The 22,672-nt window shown below is 58.1% G+C and overlaps 1 protein-coding gene across 1 annotated transcript; it reads left to right on the forward strand.

Annotated features, from left to right (window-relative positions):
* Positions 1-3,095: 3,095 nt before the first annotated feature.
* On the forward strand, positions 3,096-22,058 carry SCRIB (scribble planar cell polarity protein). Its single transcript, XM_053467937.1, has 19 exons — positions 3,096-3,445; positions 11,347-11,464; positions 12,204-12,282; positions 12,844-12,933; positions 13,455-13,511; positions 13,632-13,695; positions 13,814-13,888; positions 14,093-14,237; positions 14,480-14,598; positions 15,217-15,416; positions 15,792-15,958; positions 16,201-16,331; positions 16,438-16,557; positions 16,731-16,907; positions 17,138-17,476; positions 19,877-19,939; positions 21,389-21,478; positions 21,857-21,994; positions 22,053-22,058. The coding sequence occupies exons 1-19, from the start codon at positions 3,287-3,289 to the stop codon at positions 22,056-22,058; spliced, it is 2,337 nt and encodes a 778-aa protein (XP_053323912.1). The 5' UTR covers positions 3,096-3,286.
* Positions 22,059-22,672: the final 614 nt, after the last annotated feature.

Consider the following 22,672-nt stretch of genomic DNA (forward strand, 5'->3'; position numbering starts at 1 on the left):
GAATCCGGGAGAAATGGGATTTTGTAAAAGATGTGTTATTGACGATAACAGAAAATTGTATTTGGCTGGTCAGTAAGAGTAAAAAATGAAAGAAACCGCTGGGGTTCTCCGCAGAAATGGTTAAAATCGTAAAAGACAAGAAATCAGCCTTCAGTAAATACAAAAATACCCAAAGTGAGGATATAAGAGCTGCCAAATCACACGCAGCAGAGAGAAAAGGAAAGTAAAACACGGATGAGTTCGATTAAAACCAAAAGGAATGGATGTAGAAGAGGATAAAGGCCTCGCCGACGGCCTCCGTGAATAATTCATGGGAATGAGGGAAGGGAGCTCGGTTAGGAGGAAAGCTGGAGTCGTTAGAAATCTGTGAGTTTATCGCGGCGGGGGTTCTAAGGTAAAGACAAATAAGTCGGTGGGGCTGATGGGATTCACCCCAACTTATTAAAAGAGCTCGGGGGGGGTTCTAGCAGAACCGTTACCGGATTTATTTAACGAATCGTTGGTAACGGGAGCCGTCCCAGGGGATTGGAAATTACCGAATGTTCTGCCCGTTCACAAAAAAGGCAGCAGGGAGGAGACGGCGACTGCAGGCCGGTGAGTTTTATTACGGGAATTAATGGAAACAACGTTACCGGAAAGGATTGCTGAACATCTTAAGTCACATGGGTTCACCTCAGGAAGATCCGCCAAACGGATCTTATAGATTCATGCGATTGGGCGGCTGAAGTAACGGATCGCGTGGCGCGGGGGGCGTGGCGGATCTGGATTGGATCAGTAAGGCCTTTGACGCCGTCCCACACAGAAGACTTATAAATAAACTGCAATCTCTGCGTTTAGATCCCAGTGTTGTTGAATGGATCCGGCGGCGGCTGAGGGACAGACAACACAGGGTTACAGTCAATGGAGTATATTGAGAGCGAGGTCTTGTTACCAGTGGGGTACCTCGGCGGTCTCTACTTTAATATTAAGTGATATTGCGGAAGGTCTTGATGAAAGGGATGTCTTTGCAGCCGAGTTGATGTTCCTGGAGGGAGAAGCCAAATGGCAAATGATTCGGGTAAATTGGAGATATGGTCGTCGTCGTGGCAACCGACATTTAATGAGAATAAATAGCAAAGTAACGCATCTGGGGCATAAAATCCCCCCCAACGGCGGAGGACAGAATATCTGATACGGCCCTGACCCCGACGTGCGAGGAGAGGGGCTCGGGGGTCATTATTAACGAGGACAGTGAAATAGAGCCGCAGGAGACGCAGAATGCCGGGCTGTACAGCGAGGGGTATCAGCAGCAGAGAGAGGGAATCGCTCGTGCCGCTGTACAGAGGACCGCTGAGACCTCACTCGGAGTATTGTGTGCAGCACTGGAGAGCGGATCTCCGGAAGGACAGAGATGTTGGAGAGAAGAGCAACTAAAATGCTTCATGGATTACAGGATAACCCTTACCAGGACAGGTTATATATATATATACACTGTGTTATATACATACATACACATATATATATATATATATATATATATATATATATATACTGCGCTATATACATACATATACATATATATATACATATATATACTGCGCTATATACATAAATCACTATGTTACATCAGGTAGAAAGCGACGGCCGCCGGTTTTTGGGGCCTCAGGGTACTGGGAGTTGGAGTCTAAACGCTTATAGAACCTTATGCCCCAGCATGCTCTCTTCTGGAAGGGATGCTGGGAGCTGCAATCAAAACTCAAAGGCTTCTCACAACCATTGCAGGAAAGAATGCTGGGAGGTGTAGTCTGTGCATCGCTTTGCCTTCACAGCTCACGTTCCCATAATGCTTTGCTAGCTCCAAAGGGGATGCTGGGAGCTGTAGTCCAGGCTCTTTTGGCTCTGGTGGGCGTCCTGAGTCGAATAAACTCACTCTCCCAGCATACCTTGTCGAAGAACTGATTGTGGGAGTTACAGTCCAGAGCTATATTTCCCATGTGGAAGTGGAGGCGGGACCTTGTGTCCTTATCTGCATGTCTCCGCCCAGAACTTTGCTGTTTGGCGTGGCTTTCAGACACGGCCTTGTGTCGCTACAGTATTTCCTGAGAATCCCCAGCCTGAAAAACATTCCCTCCCGGCATGTCTTGGTGATGCAGTGAAGGATTCTGGGTGGTGTAGTCCGTATATGGCGGTGTACTTTGAGGGGAGCTCTGATTGGCTGACGCGTTCTCCCAGCATGCATCACTATAAACTCAGGTTTTCTCTGAGGTGTAGTCCATTTGCTTGCTGTATGATGACGAGACCTCTGATTGGTGGACTCATTGTCCCAGCATGCCTTGTTCTCACTGAGGGATTCTGGGGGGTGTAGTCTGTGTGCGCTCTGATTGTGTTGAAAGATCTGATTGGCGGACTCGATCTCTCCTGCTACACATTGATGGATTCTGGGATGTGTAGTCCTTTTGGTTTATCTTGGGGGAGTTTCCTGATTGGCCGAGATGCTCTCCCTGTAGGCTTTGGTTTACGCCAAGGAATTTTGGGAGGTGTAGTCGATATTCTGTCTGGCTGCTGGAGAGCTCTCTGATTGGTGGGGATGTTTTCCCAGCATGCCCTTCGTGTACCAAGGATATATGGGAGGTGTAGTCTATTGGACTGCTCTGTGCTGGCGAGTGTTCTGATTGGCGAAGATGCTCTGCCTTGTGTGCAGTGATGTGTTCTGGGAGGTGTAGTCTGTTTGTTTGCGATGGGCTTCAGAACAACCTGATTGCCGGACTCGCTTTCCCAGTATGCCTTGCCATACACTGAGGGATTGTGGGAGGTGTAGTTCATTCACTGGCTGGACGCTAACGAGGGCTTTGATTGGTGCACTTCCCCTCCCAGCATGCCCTGCGCCGCTGTGCCCCTGCCCAGTGTCTGCGATTCTCGCGTCCCGCGGGCTGGGAGCTTCGGAGTCTGTGAGGCGGAGAGCGAGAGCGGGAGAACCGAGAGAACCGAGAGAGGGCCGAGGGCCCGGACACAGGAGACCGGCAGGAAGCTGGCCCAAGGACCTGACCAAACTACTTCAACAACTTCAGCTACCTCTCTGCCTCTGTTACCCCCACCCAGACACCCCTCTGCCCCTAAGTCACCCGTCTGCCCCTGTTACCCCTCCTGTATGCCCCCTGTGGTACCCCTCGCCTCACCATTCTTGTACTTTCCTTGAATACGCAGCTCTGTGCCCCACTTACTTAGTTCCCCTAATGCCCCCCAGTCACCCCCACCCCGCAGTGTGAGCTGCCCCTTCACTCGCCCATTGCCCAGCTGGCACGCCGCCATGCTAAAGTGCATCCCCTTGTGGCGCTGCAACCGCCATGTGGAGTCTGTGGATAAGCGGCACTGCTCCCTGCAGACGGTGCCCGAGGAGGTGTATCGGTACAGCCGGAGCCTGGAGGAGCTGCTGCTGGACGCCAACCAGCTCCGGGAACTGCCCAAGGTGAGGCTGGGGTAATACGGGGGCGGCCGGGCATCTCGCTGCCGGTTAGATGGGTGTAATACTGGGGGGGGCGTCTGGCATCTCGCTGCCGGTTAGATGGGTGTAATACTGGCGGGGGCTGCCGGTTAGATGGGTGTAATACTGGCGGGGGCTGCCGGTTAGATGGGTGTAATACTGGGGGGGCCGTCTGGCATCTCGCTGCCGGTTAGATGGGTGTAATACTGGCGGGGGCTGCCGGTTAGATGGGTGTAATACTGGCGGGGGCTGCCGGTTAGATGGGTGTAATACTGGCGGGGGCTGCCGGTTAGATGGGTGTAATACTGGCGGGGGCTGCCGGTTAGATGGGTGTAATACTGGTGGGGGCTGCCGGTTAGATGGGTGTAATACTGGCGGGGGCTACAGGTTAGATGGGTGTAATACTGGTGGGGGCTGCCGGTTAGATGGGTGTAATACTGGCGGGGGCTGCCGGTTAGATGGGTGTAATACTGGTGGGGGCTGCCGGTTAGATGGGTGTAATACTGGCGGGGGCTGCCGGTTAGATGGGTGTAATCCCCTGGGTTACATCACAGCAGCTGCTCCCTAGGGTTGCAGGAGGTTCGACCCCCCCCCCAGTTTGTAACTTTGTAAGCTTTGCTGCCCACGTGGGGCATGTCCGTGGCCTCCCTTTTGTGGCGCGGTGGGGAGGAGTGCATTCCGCCCTGTAAAATAATAATGAGAGGTGACTCCTGCCGGTGGGGGGGGCTGCCCGCCGCTGGTGACTCCTGCTGGTGGGGGGGGCTGCCCGCCGCTGGTGACTCCTGCTGGGGGGGCTGCCCGCCGCTGGTGACTCCTGCCAGTGGGGGGGGCTGCCCGCCGCTGTTGACTCCTGCCTGGGAACGGTGCAGGTGTCTGAAGCAGATGGTACTTTCCCAGCGGGCCGGCCCGTGGCCCCTTACCATACATTGTAACAGATCGAAAGGCGCTAAGTGATCTAATGACAGCGATGTGTTTAAAGGGTTAACGGCGCGGTCCTGATACATGGAGTGCTCTCGCTCCTCGCTCCACCTGCGTAGAAAGGGCTTTAATAGGCGTTATTGAAATGAGCAGCCGCACCGTGGGGGGGGGGTGACACCGTGAGACCCCCCCTGTAATCTTGTGCGAGACCGCGCAGTGCCCCGTGCGTGAGCGCTGAGTATGTGACTCCCAGCCGTGACACGCATCAAACAGCTTAGGGGGGCAAGAGTGTCACTTTAATGGGGTGACTGGACCCAATGGCAGTGACGCGTTGAATGGGTTAATGGGAGAATTATGTGAAGCGCTGCGTTTAGCGGTTAAAGCCCGTGCGGGGGAGAGTCCGGGGTTGCCGGCGACGCTCTGTTAATGCAGTAAATGCGCCTCTTGGTTAATGGGCAGGACTCGCCGTTTAGGAGTTACGCGCCGGGTGCATGTCTGGCTCCGCACGCCGATTACAGGGAGAGGCCGCCCCGTAATATGTATATTATTATATACCTGTATATGTAACTGATATTATATCATCTGTAGTGTAGTATAATACATCTGTGGTGTCTGTAGGAGGGCCGCTTGCTGCGCTCGGCTTCACGGTGTGCGCTTTGCCAGGCGCTGGTAACGGGTGATGTCAGAGGGTTCCCGGGGGTTGGCTTGTGATGCGGGTGCCGGCGCGGTGGGTGCAGCGGCTGATGATTCTGATTGGTCTGGGAGATTAATTGATGCCCAGCGGAGGCGGATGGGAGCTTGCAGCGGGTCGGGGGAGAGCTCTGGCAGCAGCCGCGCAGGTTCAGGCGGAGGGGTCACTCGGGCCTTGTCTGCCTCACCAGCTGTGGCCCTGCCTTTAGGATTGGGGTCCTTGGCCGTGTCCGGCGTGGCCCCTGGGTGACTGCGTGTGACGTTTCCCGCCTCTGTGTGCCGAGATACACTTTATTTTCTGTAGCTGTCAGACTGACGGCTGATTGGGTGCAGACATCATCCTCGTGGACCATACCATTTACATGCTGGGAATTACGTGGACCGTACCATCTACCTGCTGGGATTTACGTGGACCGTACCATCTACCTGCTGGGATTTACGTGGACCGTACCATCTACCTGCTGGGATTTACGTGGACCGTACCATCTACCTGCTGGGATTTACGTGGACCGTACCATCTACCTGCTGGGATTTACGTGGACCATACCATCTATCTGCTGGGATTTACGTTGGTCATACCATTTACCTGATGGGATTTACGTGGACCGTACCATCTACCTGCTGGAATTTACGTGGACCGTACCATCTACCTGCTGGGATTTACGTGGACCGTACCATCTACCTGCTGGGATTTGTGTGGACCATACCATCTATCTTCTGGGATTTACGTGGACCATACCATTTACCTGATGGGATTTACGTGGACCATACCATCTACCTGCTGGGATTTACGTGGACCATACCATTTACATGCTGGGATTTATGTGGACCCGTACCATTTACCTGCTGGGATTTATGTGGACCATACCATTTACATGCTGGGATTTATGTGGACCGTACCATCTACCTGCTGGGATTTACGTGGACCGTACCCAGAGCCGGCCTTAGGCGTTGCGGCGCCCTGTGCGGACTACTCCTCTGGCGCCCCCCCTCACTACCCCCCTCTCTGCCCCCCCTCTCTGCCCCTTCAAACCACCCGCCCTCTCTGCCCCTTTAAACTACCCCCCCTCAAACTACCCCTCCCCTCTACCCCTTCAAACTACCCCTCCCCTCTGCCCCTTCAAACTACCCCTCCCCTCTGCCCCTTCAAACTACCCCCCCTCTGCCCCTTCAAACTACCCCCCCCTCTGCCCCTTCAAACTACCCCCCCCTCTGCCCCTTCAAACTACCCCCCCCTCTGCCCCTTCAAACTACCCCCCCCTCTGCCCCTTCAAACTACCCCCCCCTCTGCCCCTTCAAACTACCCCCCCCTCTGCCCCTTCAAACTACCCCCCCCTCTGCCCCTTCAAACTACCCCCCCCTCTGCCCCTTCAAACTACCCCCCCCTCTGCCCCTTCAAACTACCCCCCCCCCTCTGCCCCTTCAAACTACCCCCCCCCCACTTACCTTGTTGCCGGAGTCCTGCGGTAAGAGCGGGAGGCATCCGTCTTCTCGCTCTGCCGGCATTTCATGTTGAGCGCAGGTATAGTCCGGCGCTCAACATGAGATGCTGGCACCGCGACGGAGTCACGGAGAGTAAGGGGCGCCGAGCGGTTGCCGAGAACTTCACGAGCAACCGCTCGGCGCCCCTGACCGGGACTTAGATTAAAGCATCGGTTTTTTTTTTGAAACTTTATTTAACATCAATGATGTTGAATAAAGTTTAAAAAAAAAAACAAAAAAAAAAAAACGATGCTTTAATCTAAGTCCCGGTCAGGCGCCCCTGCAACCATGGCGCCCTGTGCGGTCGCACAGGTCGCACACCCCTAAGGCCGGCCCTGACCGTACCATCTACATGCTGGGATTTACGTGGACCATACCATTTACATGGTGTACAGCAGCCCGTTGGAGGCTTTTTCCCATACTGGGGAGGCCGATCATCGCCGCGGGAGAAGCCTCTCTGAGATGTCAGCCTGAAGCTGAACACCGCTCCTTATGTAAATGTGAAACGCGTGGCGGGTGTATACTGGCGGTGGGTTTTGTCATGCCGGTGACTATAGCGTGCCCCCTGCCTATTCTCTGACCCCGGCTCCTATTATTGAAGCCTCGGGGGGCTCTCCTTGGCTCGTGTTTTATGGCTGGGACGCAGAGACACGCCTTTTACTTCATGTCCGTGAGATGTTCCACGTGGATGTTAAAGACGCGGAAGGGGTTAAGCTCGCTGTATGGGAGGATATAGGGTGCCTCCCAGTATAGTTTAATGGTTATTAACCCCTTTGGTGTGTGGTTTATTGTGGTGTGGCTGCGCTGGCTGCCGGCTCGGTGTGTTTAATGGGGCATCCGGCGTAATGACTGCCACAGAACCAGTCCGGCAGCCTTGGGAGCAAAAGGAAGCCTCCAGCATTAACCCCCTAATGCTAATACTGCCCCGTACGGGGGCTTTTACCGGGGCAGCATCTCACTGAGTCTTCATCACTTTGGCTGAGAGTAGCCGGTATGTTTGAGTTCACGTCAATGAGTAACTGAAATGCCCCCCCATACCGTTTGTATCCACAGTGGGCTCTCCCCGTAAAAGGAGGGGATATTTTTCCTCCCCAGCGCAGACTCTCAGCGGCCGTAGAAGCTGATTCCGTTCGCCCCCGCAGAGCAGGACCTCGATGCGTCTGGTTTCACGGGCGCTTTGGGGGCCTTCCACGGTCCTGCCCATAAACGGTTAATACGGTTAATTCCCGCTGCTTATTGGGGTATTTACACCCCGTGTTGCCGCGTGTTGTCTGTAACACGCGTGTGGAATGTACACGTCTCAGGAGTCGCCTGCTAGACTCGCCATGAATTATTAAGCGAAGTCTCTGCGCTGTATTTTCCTCTCAGCGCGAACGTGAATAATACCCCGGGGGCCGCCAACGGTCGGGGCAGATTGGGACCTGTAAACAGGCATGTGACATCACAGCGCGCACCGGGTGACGCCTGCCCCCTCTGGGGGATTGTGTTGCCCCGGGTAGTTGGAAGGAGGGTTCCCGGGGGGGAGGGGTAGGTAACCGAAGCCCCCCAATGTTTGGCTGATCCGCGCACGGAGGGGCCGGACTGACACAAAGAGTTTCCGCACCGATGCCCCCTGTGAAAGCATCGTCGGACGGCAGCCCAAATCCCATTATTCTAAGCTTTATCCCGGCTCATTTCAACACCTGCCGCCCGAGGCTCTGAATCCTCTGGATCCGGACGGATAAATCCCCCCGCGCCGCCGCCGCCACTTAACCCCCCCGCGGGTCTGATTAGCGTGCGGCCCGCCGGCAGGACTCAATCCGCTGACGGATCACATACTTTAACATCCGCCGTCTGCAGCTCACCGAGAGGCGCATCTGAGCCTGGAAGAGAAATAAAGCGCTGCCGCCGTGCGGTAACTCGGAGAGGGATCAGAGTGGGCGGGGCTTAAAGAGACATAATGGCTGCCCACGCGCTCCACTTCCTGTCCGACCTTAAAGTACAGGAGGGAATTTATTTCAAAAGAGGAGAAAAGTTACAACAAGAGACCGGAATCTAACACTAGGGAGTCAGAGACTGGGATGGGATGGAAGGGAGGTTTACTTTACTGGGAGGGTGGTAGATAAGGGGAACAGCCTCCCGGCAGAAGTGGTAGAGGGTAATACGGTGACGCATGGGATAGACATACGGCTCCTGAATCTAAGACGAGGACTGATTCCCAGATTCATACAAGTCTCTGGCTTAGCACACGCGTGACCCAGCGAGCGCGGGCTCCGTGTATAAACTTGCTCATTAGTGATTCCGTCCTGTTTCCTCCCCAGTGTTTCCTGTTTTAATAACAGTGTGTCTCGGGCTGGTTACCCGGCCGGCCGCGAGAAGCATTCCGCCGGCGTATCCGTGACGCGCCGCGCAGGTTCTGATCTGTCCCCCGACGGCAGACAAACAGGAAGCGTGGGGACAGGAAGCCCCTTCGGAGGATGCGGAGACATTCCTTGGCCGGAGGAATGCACTCGACAAATAGTGATGGCGCGTTCGGGCCCGGGGGCTCCTCCCAGCCCCCCCCGTTTATCCTGGCTAGGGCCCCACGGGATGTTTCCAGGAGCCCCGGCCCCCCGCTGCCCTTCGCTGGTTATTGTCCCAGTCTGGCTAATCTGCGGCCCCCCCGATGTTTGCTGATCCCCCTATTGTCCGGCTCTGGGGGTTGGGAGGGGAATCGCCTCTCTCCTCTCTCTGCTCCTTTCATCGTTGCTCATATGTCTCTCCCCCCTCTCCATTCCAGTGGAATAAACGCTCTTCATCTTCAGGAAACGCGGACTGATAAAATATAAATTAAAGGGCCGTTACCCCAGCCTCCTGATTGGCCGAGCCATTTACTACCTGATCTGGGAGCAGATCCCTGTAAAGACCGGCGCAGCCGCCCGGGGGGGCGCTTCCAGGCCCGGGGCGTAAGAGCGGGTTCCTGCGCAGCCTCATTACCGGCGGCAGCAAATATTTGATGCATCTGCCTCCCAGCCGCATTTGCACTTTTTTCCGGGAACACTTATTTATCATGTGACGCAGGAGCAGGCGCTGGTAGGTTGTTGCCTGTGGCAGATCTGCTGAGGGTTATGTAACGGGCCGATCTGTGTCCGGGGCGCCCTGTTTGCCGCGGCCCCCGTCCTCTCCGATTCCCATTCTATACTTCCCTAATCCCAGTAAATCCCGAGAAACCGGTTCCAGTCCCTCCCTCCCCTCCGGGTCTTCTGTGGGGTTTGTAGCCACAATAACAGCTGTTTGATCTCTTCTTTTTTTTTTTTTTTTAAATAACTTTATTAGCCGCGCGCACCGCTGGGAAGTCGCCTCTCACCTGGGTGATTTATGAGCCCGGGAGGGCAGACTTGCCGGCCCCGCCAGTGTTATCAGTATTGGAACCCAATGCTTCGGAGGGGCCGGAGGGGCCGTGTCCTTTATCATTGTTTGCAGCCGAAGGCCAGCGCTGAGGCCACTGAGGCTATTGTATGTGGAGTCTAGGCGGCTGAGAGTCTCCTTCACGCATCCACTACTCCTTCGAAAAGCTAGAACTTCTTTACATTGCGGGTTTTGTGTAAAAATGTCATTCTAGTTCACTGGATTAGCCTCTACCGCTTCTGCTGGGAGGCTGTTCCACATATCTAGCTCTCTTGCTTAGGGTGCCCTGACCCCTCTTTCTATGGCTTTTGGTGTGGGAGTCACCCTGCGCAGCCCCCCCCCCGTCTCTTTTCATTTTCATTCTGCTGGGGGGGGTAAATCTGCACAGGGGTATCTAAAGACCCCTCTACGCTCTGTTTTAATACCTGCTGTCCCCCGCCGGCCCCTTGCGCTGGTAACAAAGCTTTGAATATCGGCTCTGCTGCCCCCTTTGTTGCTGACCGCTGGTCCTGATCGGGGGGGGGGGCTGCGCATGGAGGATTAACCCTTTTGTTCGGGCATCACGTTTGATCTGATTGTGAATGGGTTAATTCATCCCATTCTGAGGGGGAGGAAAAAAAAGAATTTGATTCTCAATACATTAGGGAACAATAGTGCTGCCCCGGGGGCCAGGGGTCAGAGTAAGGGGCCACAGCCTCACTGACTGGCAGTTGGAGGGAGTGCGGGCGGAAAGGGGTTAACTGACACGAGTGACGGCATTTTATTGTATTTATTATAAATATCTCCCGTAAGAGGTAGTTGGATGGCCACCGCTGCCGCTTTCCTCACCTCCAGCAGGTTGCACAGTGAAGGGGAGACCTCTGTGTCCTGTGCGTATGAGGGTGATCATTAAACAGCGAGACTCTGCGATAAACGGCGCCTTAATACAATTATAGCCGGATTAGTGCGGGCGCCGTGCCACCTGTTCCTGGCTTCAAAGCAATGTGCGGAATGTGCAGCGTGTCCGTTCATTGGGAGGCGCGTGGAGTCGGGGGGTAACTGGTCGCTGACCCTGCCGTCCCCCGTCGCTTCCCGCCGTCCCCCGTTGCTCCCCGCCGACCCCCGTCGTTCCCCGCTGACCCCCGTCGTTCCCCGCTGACCCCCGTCGTTCCCCGCTGACCCCTGTGTCCCCCCCGCTGACCCCGTTGTTCCCCGCTGACCCCCGTGTCCCCCCCCCGCTGACCCCCGTCATTCCCCGCTGTCCCCCGCTGTCCCCCGCTGTCCCCCGTCGTTCCCCGCTGACCCGTGTCCCCCCCGCTGACCCCCGTTGTTCCCCGCTGACCCCCGTGTCCCCCCCCCGCTGACCCCGTTGTTCCCCGCTGACCCCCGTGTCCCCCCCCGCTGACCCCCGTGTCCCCCCCGCTGACCCCGTCTCTGCCGTTTTATTCCAGCCGTTCTTCCGGCTCCTGAATCTGAGGAAGTTGGGTTTGAGCGACAACGAGATCCAGAGGCTTCCCCCCGAGGTGGCGAACTTCATGCAGCTGGTGGAGCTGGACATCTCCCGAAACGGTGAGGGGGGCTCGGAGGGCCGGGGGGGGGCTCGGAGGGCCGGGGGGGGCTCGGGAGCGACGGGATCGCTAAACGACGTCATGAGAATCGGGCGAAAGAGGAGGGAGGGCCGCCTCGTCTATAAAATAAGATATAGACGGGGAGGACTGGATAAGCGGGGGGGGGGGCTCATCCCCTCTCCATCCCCTCTCCATCCCCTCTCCATCCCCTCTCCATCCCCTCTCCATCCCCTCTCCATCCCCTCTCCATCCCCTCTCCATCCCCTCTCCATCCCCTCTCCATCCCCTCTCCATCCCCTCTCCATCCCCTCTCCATCCCCTCTCCATCCCCTCTCCATCCCCTCTCCATCCCTAGTGTTTCTCTGCCCTCTCGCTCAGCTCCTTACGTTTTTATATCTCTTTATCCCTCACTTTTCTACCCTCCCCTCCCCCGGCTCGTCGCTCCTCTCATCCTCCTCACCCCGCTTCCTTCTCTTCTCTCTCCGCTTTTTCCCCTCTCTCCCTCCGCTTTTTCCCCTCTCTCTCCCTCCGCTTTTTCCCCTCTCTCTCCCTCCGCTTTTTCCCCTCTCTCTCTCCCTCCGCTTTTCCCCTCTCTCTCTCACCGTTCCAGCTTTTCTCTATCTTGTCCTCCCTCGCTTCCCCGACGTTCCTCTCTCTCTCTCTGTAGCTTTCCCTTCCCTGGTCCTCCCCGAGTTCCATCTTCCAGTCCCCGCTCCTCACTCCCCGTTTCTTTATTACAGACATCCCTGAAATCCCCGAAAGCATCAAATTCTGCAAATCCCTAGAGATCGCCGATTTCAGCGGGAACCCCCTGTCCAGGTAACGCGTCCCGCGGATACTCGGACCCCGGCCCTCCGCCTGGTGTGGCCCCGGCCCTCCGCCTGGTGTGGCCCCGCCTCTCCGCCTGGTGTGGCCCCGCCTCTCCGCCTGGTGTGGCCCCGCCTCTCCGCCTGGTGTGGCCCCGCCTCTCCGCCTGGTGTGGCCCCGCCTCTCCGCCTGGTGTGGCCCCGCCTCTCCGCCTGGTGTGGCCCCGCCTCTCCACCGTTCTCCCGGTCGCCATCTTTTCTCGTGTTTTGGGTTTGATCCCGGCGGTCTCTTTGCTCGTTGCCCTGGAGTTCCCGAGGTCCCCCTGGCAGTCGCACCCCTGGGCACCCCCTCCATTGAGTTAGCCGCACTACTCCTCCCTGGCTGGGATGGGAGGAGATGTCACCCCCTGGTGGTCAGTGTCGGCATTCCCGTCATAACTTGAAAGCTGCTGCCCCCCCATCCCCTGATCACATGACACAGACGATACGGTCCTAGGGGTAATGCAGGGGCTCCGGGGGGGTTGCAGGCTGTGGCCCCTGACAGCGTGGCAGTTACCGTGTGCTTTTCCGGCAGGCTGCCTGATGGCTTCACCCAGCTGCGGAGTTTGGCTCACCTGGCCCTCAACGACGTCTCCCTGCAGACCTTGCCCAGCGATATCGGGAAGTGAGTATCGGACGCCCACCCCCCCACCGGACACCCGCTCCCCCCCCCACCGGACACCCGCATCCCCACCCCCCACCGGACACCCGCATCCCCACCCCCCACCGGACACCCGCTCCCCCCCCCCACCGGACACCCGCTGCCCCCTACACCGGACACCCGCCCCCCCCCCCAGACACCCGCTTCCCCCCCCCAGACACCCGCTCCCCCCCCCCCACACCGGACACCCGCTCCCCCCCACCCACCGTACACCCGCCCCCCCCCACCGGACAAGACACCCGCTGCTCCCCCCCCACCGGACACCCGCTGCCCCCCCCACCGGACAAGACACCCGCTGCTCCCCCCCCCCACCGGACACCCGCTCCCCCCCCCACCGGACACCCGCTGCCCCCTACACCGGACACCCGCCCCCCCCACCGGACAACCACCGGACACCCGCTGCCCCCCCCCCAGCGGAGACGCTGAGCGCTTGCCTGTGCTTTATAAACCAGTCCCTTTATGTATTTTTATTCTTTTTATTGCAGTTTGGCTAATTTGGTGACTTTGGAATTACGGGAAAACCTCCTGAAGTCGGTTCCCATGTGAGTGTCGTTCCCCGGGGTCCCCGTGACCTTATTAGCCGGTGTAACCCGTTGTACGGCGCTGCGGAATCCGTCGGTGCCATACGCGTGAAGGTAACGTGTCCGCTCCTCTCTCCGCAGCTCTCTCTCTTTCCTGGTGAAGTTGGAGCATCTGGACCTCGGCAGCAACGACCTCCAGGTTCTGGTAAGGGGCGTTTTCTGTAGTGTCGCCCGTTTACTCGCCGTTTGCCCTCCCCGTGCTGTCGGACGCGGCCCCCCTCTCTTCCTTTTTGCTCACGGTTCTCCGTTCCGTGTCTCTGCAGCCGGACACGCTCGGGGCTTTACCCAACCTGCGCGAGTTGTGGCTGGACCGGAATCAGCTCTCTGCTCTGCCGCCGGTAAGTCTGGAAACTGCCCCGGGGGGTAATTGGGCTCTTTGGATGAAGCTTTGGCACGGAGGGGGAGGAAGTGGCCCCGCAGGCCCTCCAGTTTAAAATGATTGAAGATTCTGTGTTACCCCTGTGGGCTCCCTGGCTCGGGGGGGGGGGTTTAGTGCTGCTGCCCCCCGGTGGGGTATTTTTAACCGCGTCTTGTCTGCGCAGGAGTTGGGGAATCTCCGCCGCTTGGTCTGTCTGGACGTGTCTGAGAATAAACTGGAGAATCTTCCTGCGGAGATCAGCGGCCTGGCGTCCCTCACCGACCTGCTCCTTTCCCAGAACCTGCTGAGCTCCATCCCGTCGGGCATCGGTGAGTGTGCGGCCCCCGCGGCCCCCCGTGTGTAGAGAGCGCCAGCTCTTCGCACCTCTAGCAATGATTAGCCCCGCTCCTGTGGCCGTAAAGAGTATCTCGGCGCCCTGCTGCCCCGGACGGGTGGAGATCCTCTTTTGGGATGAAGTCCTCACTCCGGCCCCCGGGGCCAGTCTCGCACCGCGAGTGCCGGGGTCTCTGTACTCTCCGCTCGGTGATTCACCTCCTTCCGTCCCCCGCAGGTCAGCTGAAGCAGTTGTCCATCTTGAAAGTGGATCAGAACCGTCTGCTGCAGCTGACAGAATCCATCGGAGACTGCGAGAACCTGAGCGAGATCATCCTCACCGAGAACCTGCTGACGGTGAGCTGCGCCCCCTCCCTCCGTCCGTCCGTCCGTCTGTGTGCGGGCCCTGTCCGTCCGTCCGTCCGTCCATCCGTGTGCGGGTCCTGTCCGTCTGTCCGTCCCTCCGCCCGCGGGCCCTGTCCGTCCATCCGTCCGTCCATCCGTCCGTCCATCCGTGTGCGGGCCCTGTCCGTCCGTCCGTCTGTGTGCGGGCCCTGTCCGTCCATCTGTGTGCGGGTCCTGTCCGTCCGTCCATCCGTCTGTCTATCTGTGTGCGGGTCCTGTCCATCTGTCCGTCCGTCTGTCTGTGTGCGGGCCCTGTCCGTCCGTCCGTCCGTCTGTGTCTGTGTGCGGGTCCTGTCTATCTGTCCGTGTGTGTGCGGGCCCTGTCCGTCCGTCCGTCCGTCCATGTGTGTGCGGGCCCCGTCCGTCCGTCCGTCTGTGTGTCTGTGTGCGGGCCCTGTCCATCTGTCCGTGTGTGTGCGGGCCCTGTCTGTCTGTCTGTCCGTGTGTGTGAGAGGGCCCTGTCTGTCCGTCTGTCTCCAGGCATCCTCCAGGTATGTGACATGTTATCAGTATTAGTAACGTGGAACACATCAGATGCTAACCATGCGCGTCTCGTTCCTTCACTGGCAGAGTTTGCCGAAGTCTATCGGGCAGCTCAGTAAACTGACGAACCTGAACGTGGATCGGAACCGGCTGCTGTCTCTGCCCAGCGAGATCGGGGGCTGCACCGGCCTCAACATGCTTGGCCTCCGCGACAACCAGCTGAGCCTCCTCCCGGCAGAGCTGGCCAACGCCACGGAGCTTCACGTGCTGGACGTGGCCGGTAACAGGTACCCTCGCCCTGCGGCGTCCGTGTAATATGCATCGTTATGGATAATTAGCAGCACGGTTAGGTCCGCTTGCCCTGTTGCCCCCCCCTGTCAGTGCTGCCAGGGTCCTGTGTAAGGGCCAGCTGTGCCCTAGCATCACCTTCCACTAGGTACCCGGCCCCTGACTCACACAGGGAGCTACGGGGGTCTGAAAACCTAAAGGGCTCCATTACTCAGACTCGGAGACATAAAGCGAGGTGGAGACGCTGTGCTGTCCTGATGGGGGCGGAGTTAAAAATCCCAAGATGGCGGCACCCGGGCATGGGCATAAATTCCATTATTGTATCTAATAATAAATAAACGAGGAGGTTTGACGGCCTCTGTTCCGCCCCCCAGGCTCGTGAACCTCCCGTTCGCTCTGACGAACCTCAACCTGAAGGCTCTGTGGCTGGCGGAGAATCAGTCGCAGCCGATGCTCAAATTCCAGACCGAGGACGACGAGGAAACCGGCAGCAAAGTCCTGACCTGCTACCTCCTGCCCCAGCAGCCGTCCCCGAACCCCGGTAACGCACCCCCCCCCTCGCCAGCCTCCCGACGACCCTCCCCACCCCCTCGCCGGCACCCCTCCCCACCCCCTCGCCAGCTTCTCGGCACCCCTCACCCCCTCGCCAGCCTCCCGGCTACCCACCCCCACGCCAGCCTCCCAACCCCCCCCTCGCCAGCCTCCCGGCTACACTCCCCACCCCCACGCCAGCCTCCCGGCACCCCTTGGCCATGAGTGTAATCCAGTCTCCTCTGTGTGCAGAGACCTCGCTTCAGGACGGTTTGGACGACAGCTGGACGGACGGAAACCTCAACCGGATCAGCGTCATTCAGTTCCAGGAGGAAATCAAACCAGAGGAGGAGGAGGACGATGAGGCGGCGGCGGAGCGGAGGGTGAGGCTCCTCGAGTCGCGCAGGGCCCGATTGGACACGTGGAGTGGTGGGGAAGGGATGTGCCGGCCGGTCAGGGGTGGGTCATTGTGATCTCTTATTACCCCAGGGCCTGCAGAGAAGAGCCACCCCTCACCCCAGCGAGCTGAAGGTTATGAAGAAAGTGATCGAGGTGCGCAGGAGCGAGGGCTTCACCATGAAACCGGACGATCCGTCGCCCGCCGATGAGGTCGGTTACCTTCACAGGGCGTGCTAACGGCACGGGCCCCGACTGCCCCGCCTCCCCACTGCCCCGCCCCCCCCACTGCCCTGCCCCCCCACTGAACCCCACCCCCCACTGCCCCGCCCCCCACTGCCCAGCAGGGGTACGTATGGCTGTGACACTGACCCTTCTCTCCGCAGGACAAGCGGCTCAGCGGACTGTCCACGCAGAGCGCCGACTCCCAGCGCAGCGGCAGCACCGTCTCTGCCGGCTACCAGGAAGAGCAGCGGCGCGCGGAGCTGGAGGTGCCGGGGAGCGGAGTCCCGGAGGAAGAGGAGGAGGCAGCGGCCGACGACATGGAGGTCGAATACGAAGAGGTCGGCGATTCCGGGGTTAATAGGAACTTGGGGGGGCTATAGGCACTTAACACTGTAAGCGGTCGGTAGCCGTGATACCGGACGTACAGACTCGGGCTGGGGATCATGGGAGTCGTAGTCGTGTAGTTTTATGACGCGTCGTTCTCTGTGGCCCCTCGCCTGCTCGGACGCAGCGCTATTTTGATGTAAATTGAATTTCCTTTGTTTTTTCCGCCCCGATTCCCCTCCAGCCGTCCGTACGCTTTGCGGAGGAGACTCTCGTCCACCGAAGCGACGACGACGAGGAATCGGATGAAGAGCGGAGGTCCCTGGAGAAGAAGCGCCTGATCCGTAAGGACACCCCGCATTACAAGAAGCATTCAAAGATCACCAAGCTCCCGAACAGCGACGCCGTGGTGGCCCTACTGCAGGGCTGCGGCCCCGGCGGACTCCACGAGGAAGACGAGGATGAGGGCCGAGGGGCCGGCGCGTCTTCTCCGCCGCTCGAAGACCATGAATTGGACGTGTCTGAGAAGGAATGGGAGGGGACGCCCAGAGCGGAGAGGAGAGGCTCCCAGCCCAATGTCAAGGTACACACCTGGCTAGTGCCCCCCCCCCGTGGCTAGTGCCCCCCCGTGGCTAGTGCCCCGCGTCATTAACCCTTTCAGTGCCAGAGAGCCCTGTGGTGCACCGGAAAGGCCCGCGGTATAGAGGGTTTGTGGTCTCTGTTGGATCGCTGAGTGCTGTCTGTGTGCCGCTTGTCTCGGACGCTCTAATCTCTTGCTGTGGGCGCTCTGAGCTTCGCGCTGCCGGGTTGCTTGTGTAAGCGTGGCTTGTGCCGGGCCCTCTGTACGCGGGGCCCGGGCCGTGGAGCCCCACAGGTAGGTGATGGTGTTGGGTGTTTATTTTTCCTCTGGCTACACTAATCCGCATGCCTGTCTCTCTCCCCCTCCTTCTGTCTCTCTCCCTCCCCCCCTCCGTCTCTCTCTCTCTCTCCCCCCCTCCGTCTGTCTCTCTCCCCCCCCTCCGTCTGTCTCTCTCCCCCCCCTCCGTCTGTCTCTCTCCCCCCCCTCCGTCTGTCTCTCTCTCCCCCCCTCCGTCTGTCTCTCTCTCCCCCCCTCCGTCTGTCTCTCTCTCCCCCCCTCCGTCTGTCTCTCTCTCCCCCCCTCCGTCTGTCTCTCTCTCCCCCCCTCCGTCTGTCTCTCTCTCCCCCCCTCCGTCTGTCTCTCTCTCCCCCCCTCCGTCTGTCTCTCTCTCCCCCCCTCCGTCTGTCTCTCTCTCCCCCCTCCGTCTGTCTCTCTCTCCCCCCTCCGTCTGCCTCTCTCTCCCCCCTCCGTCTGTCTCTCTCTCCCCCCTCCGTCTGTCTCTCTCTCCCCCCTCCGTCTGTCTCTCTCTCCCCCCTCCGTCTGCCTCTCTCTCCCCCCTCCGTCTCTCTCTCCCCCCTCCGTCTCTCTCTCCCCTCTCCGTCTCTCTCTCCCCCCTCCGTCTCTCTCTCCCCCCTCCGTCTCTCTCTCCCCCCTCCGTCTCTCTCTCCCCCCTCCGTCTCTCTCTCCCCCCTCCGTCTCTCTCTCCCGCCTCCGTCTGTCTCTCTCTCCCGCCTCCGTCTGTCTCTCTCTCCCGCCTCCGTCTGTCTCTCTCTCCCGCCTCCGTCTGTCTCTCTCCCCCCTCCGTCTGTCTCTCTCTCTCCCCCCCTCCGTCTGTCTCTCTCTCTCTCCCCCCCTCCGTCTGTCTCTCTCTCTCTCCCCCCCTCCGTCTGTCTCTCTCTCTCTCTCCCCCCCTCCGTCTCTCTCTCTCCCCCCCTCCGTCTGTCTCTCTCTCTCTCTCTCCCCCCCTCCGTCTGTCTCTCTCTCTCCCCCCCTCCGTCTGTCTCTCTCTCTCCCCCCCTCCGTCTGTCTCTCTCTCTCCCCCCCTCCGCCTGTCTCTCTCTCTCCCCCCCTCCGCCTGTCTCTCTCTCTCCCCCCCTCCGCCTGTCTCTCTCTCTCCCCCCCTCCGCCTGTCTCTCTCTCTCCCCCCTCCGCCTGTCTCTCTCTCTCCCCCCCCTCCGCCTGTCTCTCTCTCTCCCCCCCCTCCGCCTGTCTCTCTCTCTCCCCCCCTCCGTCTGTCTCTCTCTCCCCCCCTCCGTCTGTCTCTCTCTCCCCCCCTCCGTCTGTCTCTCTCTCTCCCCCCCTCCGTCTGTCTCTCTCTCTCCCCCCCTCCGTCTGTCTCTCTCTCTCCCCCCCTCCGTCTGTCTCTGTCTCTCCCCCCCCTCCGTCTGTCTCCTCCCCCCCTCCGTCTGTCTCTCCTCCCCCCCTCCGTCTGTCTCTCCTCCCCCCCTCCGTCTGTCTCTCCTCCCCCCCTCCGTCTGTCTCTCTCTCCCCCCCCCCCCTCCGTCTGTCTCTCTCTCCCCCCCCCCCCTCCGTCTGTCTCTCTCTCCCCCCCTCCGTCTGTCTCTCTCTCCCCCCCCTCCGTCTGTCTCTCTCTCCCCCCCCTCCGTCTGTCTCTCTCTCCCCCCCCTCCGTCTGTCTCTCTCCCCCCCCTCCGTCTGTCTCTCTTCCCCCCCCTCCGTCTGTCTCTCTCCTCCCCCCTCCGTCTGTCTCTCTCCCCCCCCTCCGTCTGTCTCTCTCCCCCCCCTCCGTCTGTCTCTCTCTCCCCCCCCTCCGTCTGTCTCTCTCTCCCCCCCCTCCGTCTGTCTCTCTCTCCCCCCCCTCCGTCTGTCTCTCTCTCCCCCCCCTCCGTCTGTCTCTCTCTCCCCCCCCTCCGTCTGTCTCTGTCTCCCCCCCCTCCGTCTGTCTCTCCCCCCCCCTCCGTCTGTCTCTCTCTCTCCCCCCTTCCGTCTGTCTCTCTCTCTCCCCTTCCGTCTGTCTCTCTCTCTCTCCCCCCCGTCTGTCCCTCTCCCCCCCTCTCTCTCTCTCCCCCCTCTGTCTGTCTGTCTCTCCCCCACCCTCCGTCTGTCTCTCTCTCTCCCCCCTCCGTCTGTCTGTCTGTCTCTCCGCTGGTTTCCATTCTAACAGGGTGTGTCGTTTGATCAAGTGAATAATCTTCTGATTGAGCCGGCTCGGATAGAGGAGGAAGAGGTGTGTATCGCTGCTGCCGCTCTCCCCTCCCGCTCTCTGCCCCCTCTCCCCCCCGCTCTCTGCCCCCTCTCCCTCCGGCTCTCTGCCCCCTCTCCCTCCGGCTCTCTGCCCCCTCTCCCCCCCGCTCTCTGCCCCCTCACCCCCCCGCTCTCTGCCCCCTCTCCCCCCGCTCTCTCCTACTATCAGCTCACACGCTCCCCCTACCCGCTCTCCCTACCCGCTCACTGCCCCCCGCTCTAGCTACGCGTTCACTGCCCCCCGCTCTCCCTTACCCGCTCTCTGCCCCCTCTTGTCCGCCCCTCAAAATCACCTTGCAGATCTTTTCCAGCTCCTCAGCTTGGTGGATGGTTCATTGTGCATCTCTCTTTCTCGGCCTCCTAGAGCGTGCAGCGCATGCGCAGAGACCGCACAAAAAAGGCGCCTTCACTGCAGTTATTAACTTTATACATTATACAGGGGGCCGGCTCGCTGATTTATCTATACATTATACAGGGGCCGGTCACTGATTTATCTATACATTATACAGGGGCCGGTCACTGATTTATCTATACATTATACAGGGGCCAGTCACTGATTTATCTATACATTATACAGGGGGCCGGTCACTGATTGATCTCTACATTATACAGGGGCCGGTCACTGATTGATCTCTACATTATACAGGGGCCGGTCACTGATTGATCTCTACATTATACAGGGGCCGGTCACTGATTTATCTATACATTATACAGGGGGCCGGTCACTGATTTATCTATACATTATACAGGGGGCCGGTCACTGATTTATCTATACATTATACAGGGGCCAGTCACTGATTTATCTATACATTATACATGGGCCGGCCACTGATTTATCTATACATTATACAGGGGGCCGGTCACTGATTTATCTATACATTATACAGGGGCCGGTCACTGATTTATCTATACATTATACAGGGGGCCGGTCACTGATTTATCTATACATTATACAGGGGCCGGCCACTGATTTATCTATACATTATACAGGGGCCGGTCAGCTAATGCCCAGTGAAGTTAAGAAAAACTCCTATAATCAGAGTTCTATTACATTTATTTCTATGGCGCCAGCAGATTCCGTAGCGCAGTATTATAGTTTCTCCTACGGACAGGGTTAGGGGTTTTTTCTTTTTAAAATACCCCCCCCCGAACACCCAGCAGCGAGCGTTAATGATATATAATTAATGGATGAACGGTTTGCACTCGCTGTGTATCTGGCCCCGGGGGTCCCGTAGATCCGCGCATGGATCTGCAACGTGCCGTAAAGCGAGGTCGGGGCCCTTACTTATAACGCTGGGGTTACGTGTTGCCCCCCCCCCCCAGCGGTCTGCCATCAGGGGGCAGTTTCTGACCTTTCAGACCGCGTTCTGCCCCGCTGTGTTCTCCCTGTCCGCTTCTCCAGCCTTTAACCCCTTCCTCCTCTTGGTTCCAGCTCACGCTCACCATCATGCGTCAGACGGGGGGTCTGGGTATCAGCATCGCGGGGGGAAAAGGGTCCACGCCGTACAAGGGAGACGACGAGGTAAGGAGATCATGGGGCAGACCTGGTAATGTGTATAAATCAATATACTGAAAAGGTCACTGAAACCCCAGGGTTTGGGGATTTTTTGCTTTTCAGAGCGGGGTATTTGTGTAACTGAGGGTGGCATTTAGAAGAATAATGGGGTTTATTTACCCCGTTTAATTTATTAACCCGTTCCCTGCTGTTTGTATACACGTTACGGGGCTTTTAGGGCTGTAGAACCCTGCGATCCCCTTATACCCAGCAAACATTCTGACCTCCTAGAAAAGAGGGGCATTGGGGGGGAGAGAGGGGCATCGGGAGGGGGGCTTCAGGGTGGATTTGGTGGGTATGCAATACTGTCATAATATTTTGAATAATTATCTTGCACCTTTTCAGGGCATCTTCATATCTCGAGTGGCAGAGGAGGGCCCGGCCGCGCGTGCCGGGGTGCGAGTGGGGGACAAGCTTCTCGAGGTCAGTTTGGCCGGGAGGTCTCTGAGTCCTGCAGAGAGGAGATTTAGACAGAGAATAAAGGTTTTAAAACGGCTCAGAATGATTCCTCTAGCCCCGCCCCTTCTGATTCCTGCGCCAGTTATAAAACAAGATATATATATATATACATTATTATTATTATTATAAGATCCAAAGCTGTGCGGAACATGTGGGGCTCCTGCTGCAATATTCACTGCATAAACACGATGCGTGTCCGTTCCCTACATATTATATATAAATAAAATGTAATATAACCCCCTCAGCGCTGTATACAGTAATATAACCCCCAGCGCTGTATACAGTAATATAACCCCCAGCGCTGTATACAGTAATATAACCCCCCCAGCGCTGTATACAGTAATATAACCCCCAGCGCTGTATACAGTAATATACCCCCCAGCGCTGTATACAGTAATATAACCCCCCAGCGCTGTATACAGTAATATAACCCCCCAGCGCTGTATACAGTAATATAACCCCCAGCGCTGTATACAGTAATATAACCCCCAGCGCTGTATACAGTAATATAACCCCCCCAGCGCTGTATACAGTAATATAACCCCCCCGCACTGTATACAGTAATATAACCCCCAGCGCTGTATACAGTAATATAACCCCCAGCGCTGTATACAGTAATATAACCCCCAGCGCTGTATACAGTAATATAACCCCCAGCGCTGTATACAGTAATATAACCCCCAGCACTGTATACAGTAATAT

Source organism: Spea bombifrons, chromosome 5 (assembly GCF_027358695.1).
Source record: "Spea bombifrons isolate aSpeBom1 chromosome 5, aSpeBom1.2.pri, whole genome shotgun sequence".
NCBI classification, from domain to species: domain Eukaryota; kingdom Metazoa; phylum Chordata; class Amphibia; order Anura; family Pelobatidae; genus Spea; species Spea bombifrons.

Excerpts from the sequence above, each read along its gene's own strand:
- SCRIB (XM_053467937.1), top strand. The coding sequence starts at position 3,287 with ATGCTAAAGTGCATCCCCTTGTGGCGCTGCAACCGCCATGTGGAGTCT. Across the intron at positions 3,446-11,346 it reads AGCTCCGGGAACTGCCCAAG|CCGTTCTTCCGGCTCCTGAA; the intron begins GTGAGGCTGGGG and ends GTTTTATTCCAG. Across the intron at positions 16,332-16,437 it reads AGGCGGCGGCGGAGCGGAGG|GGCCTGCAGAGAAGAGCCAC; the intron begins GTGAGGCTCCTC and ends TTATTACCCCAG.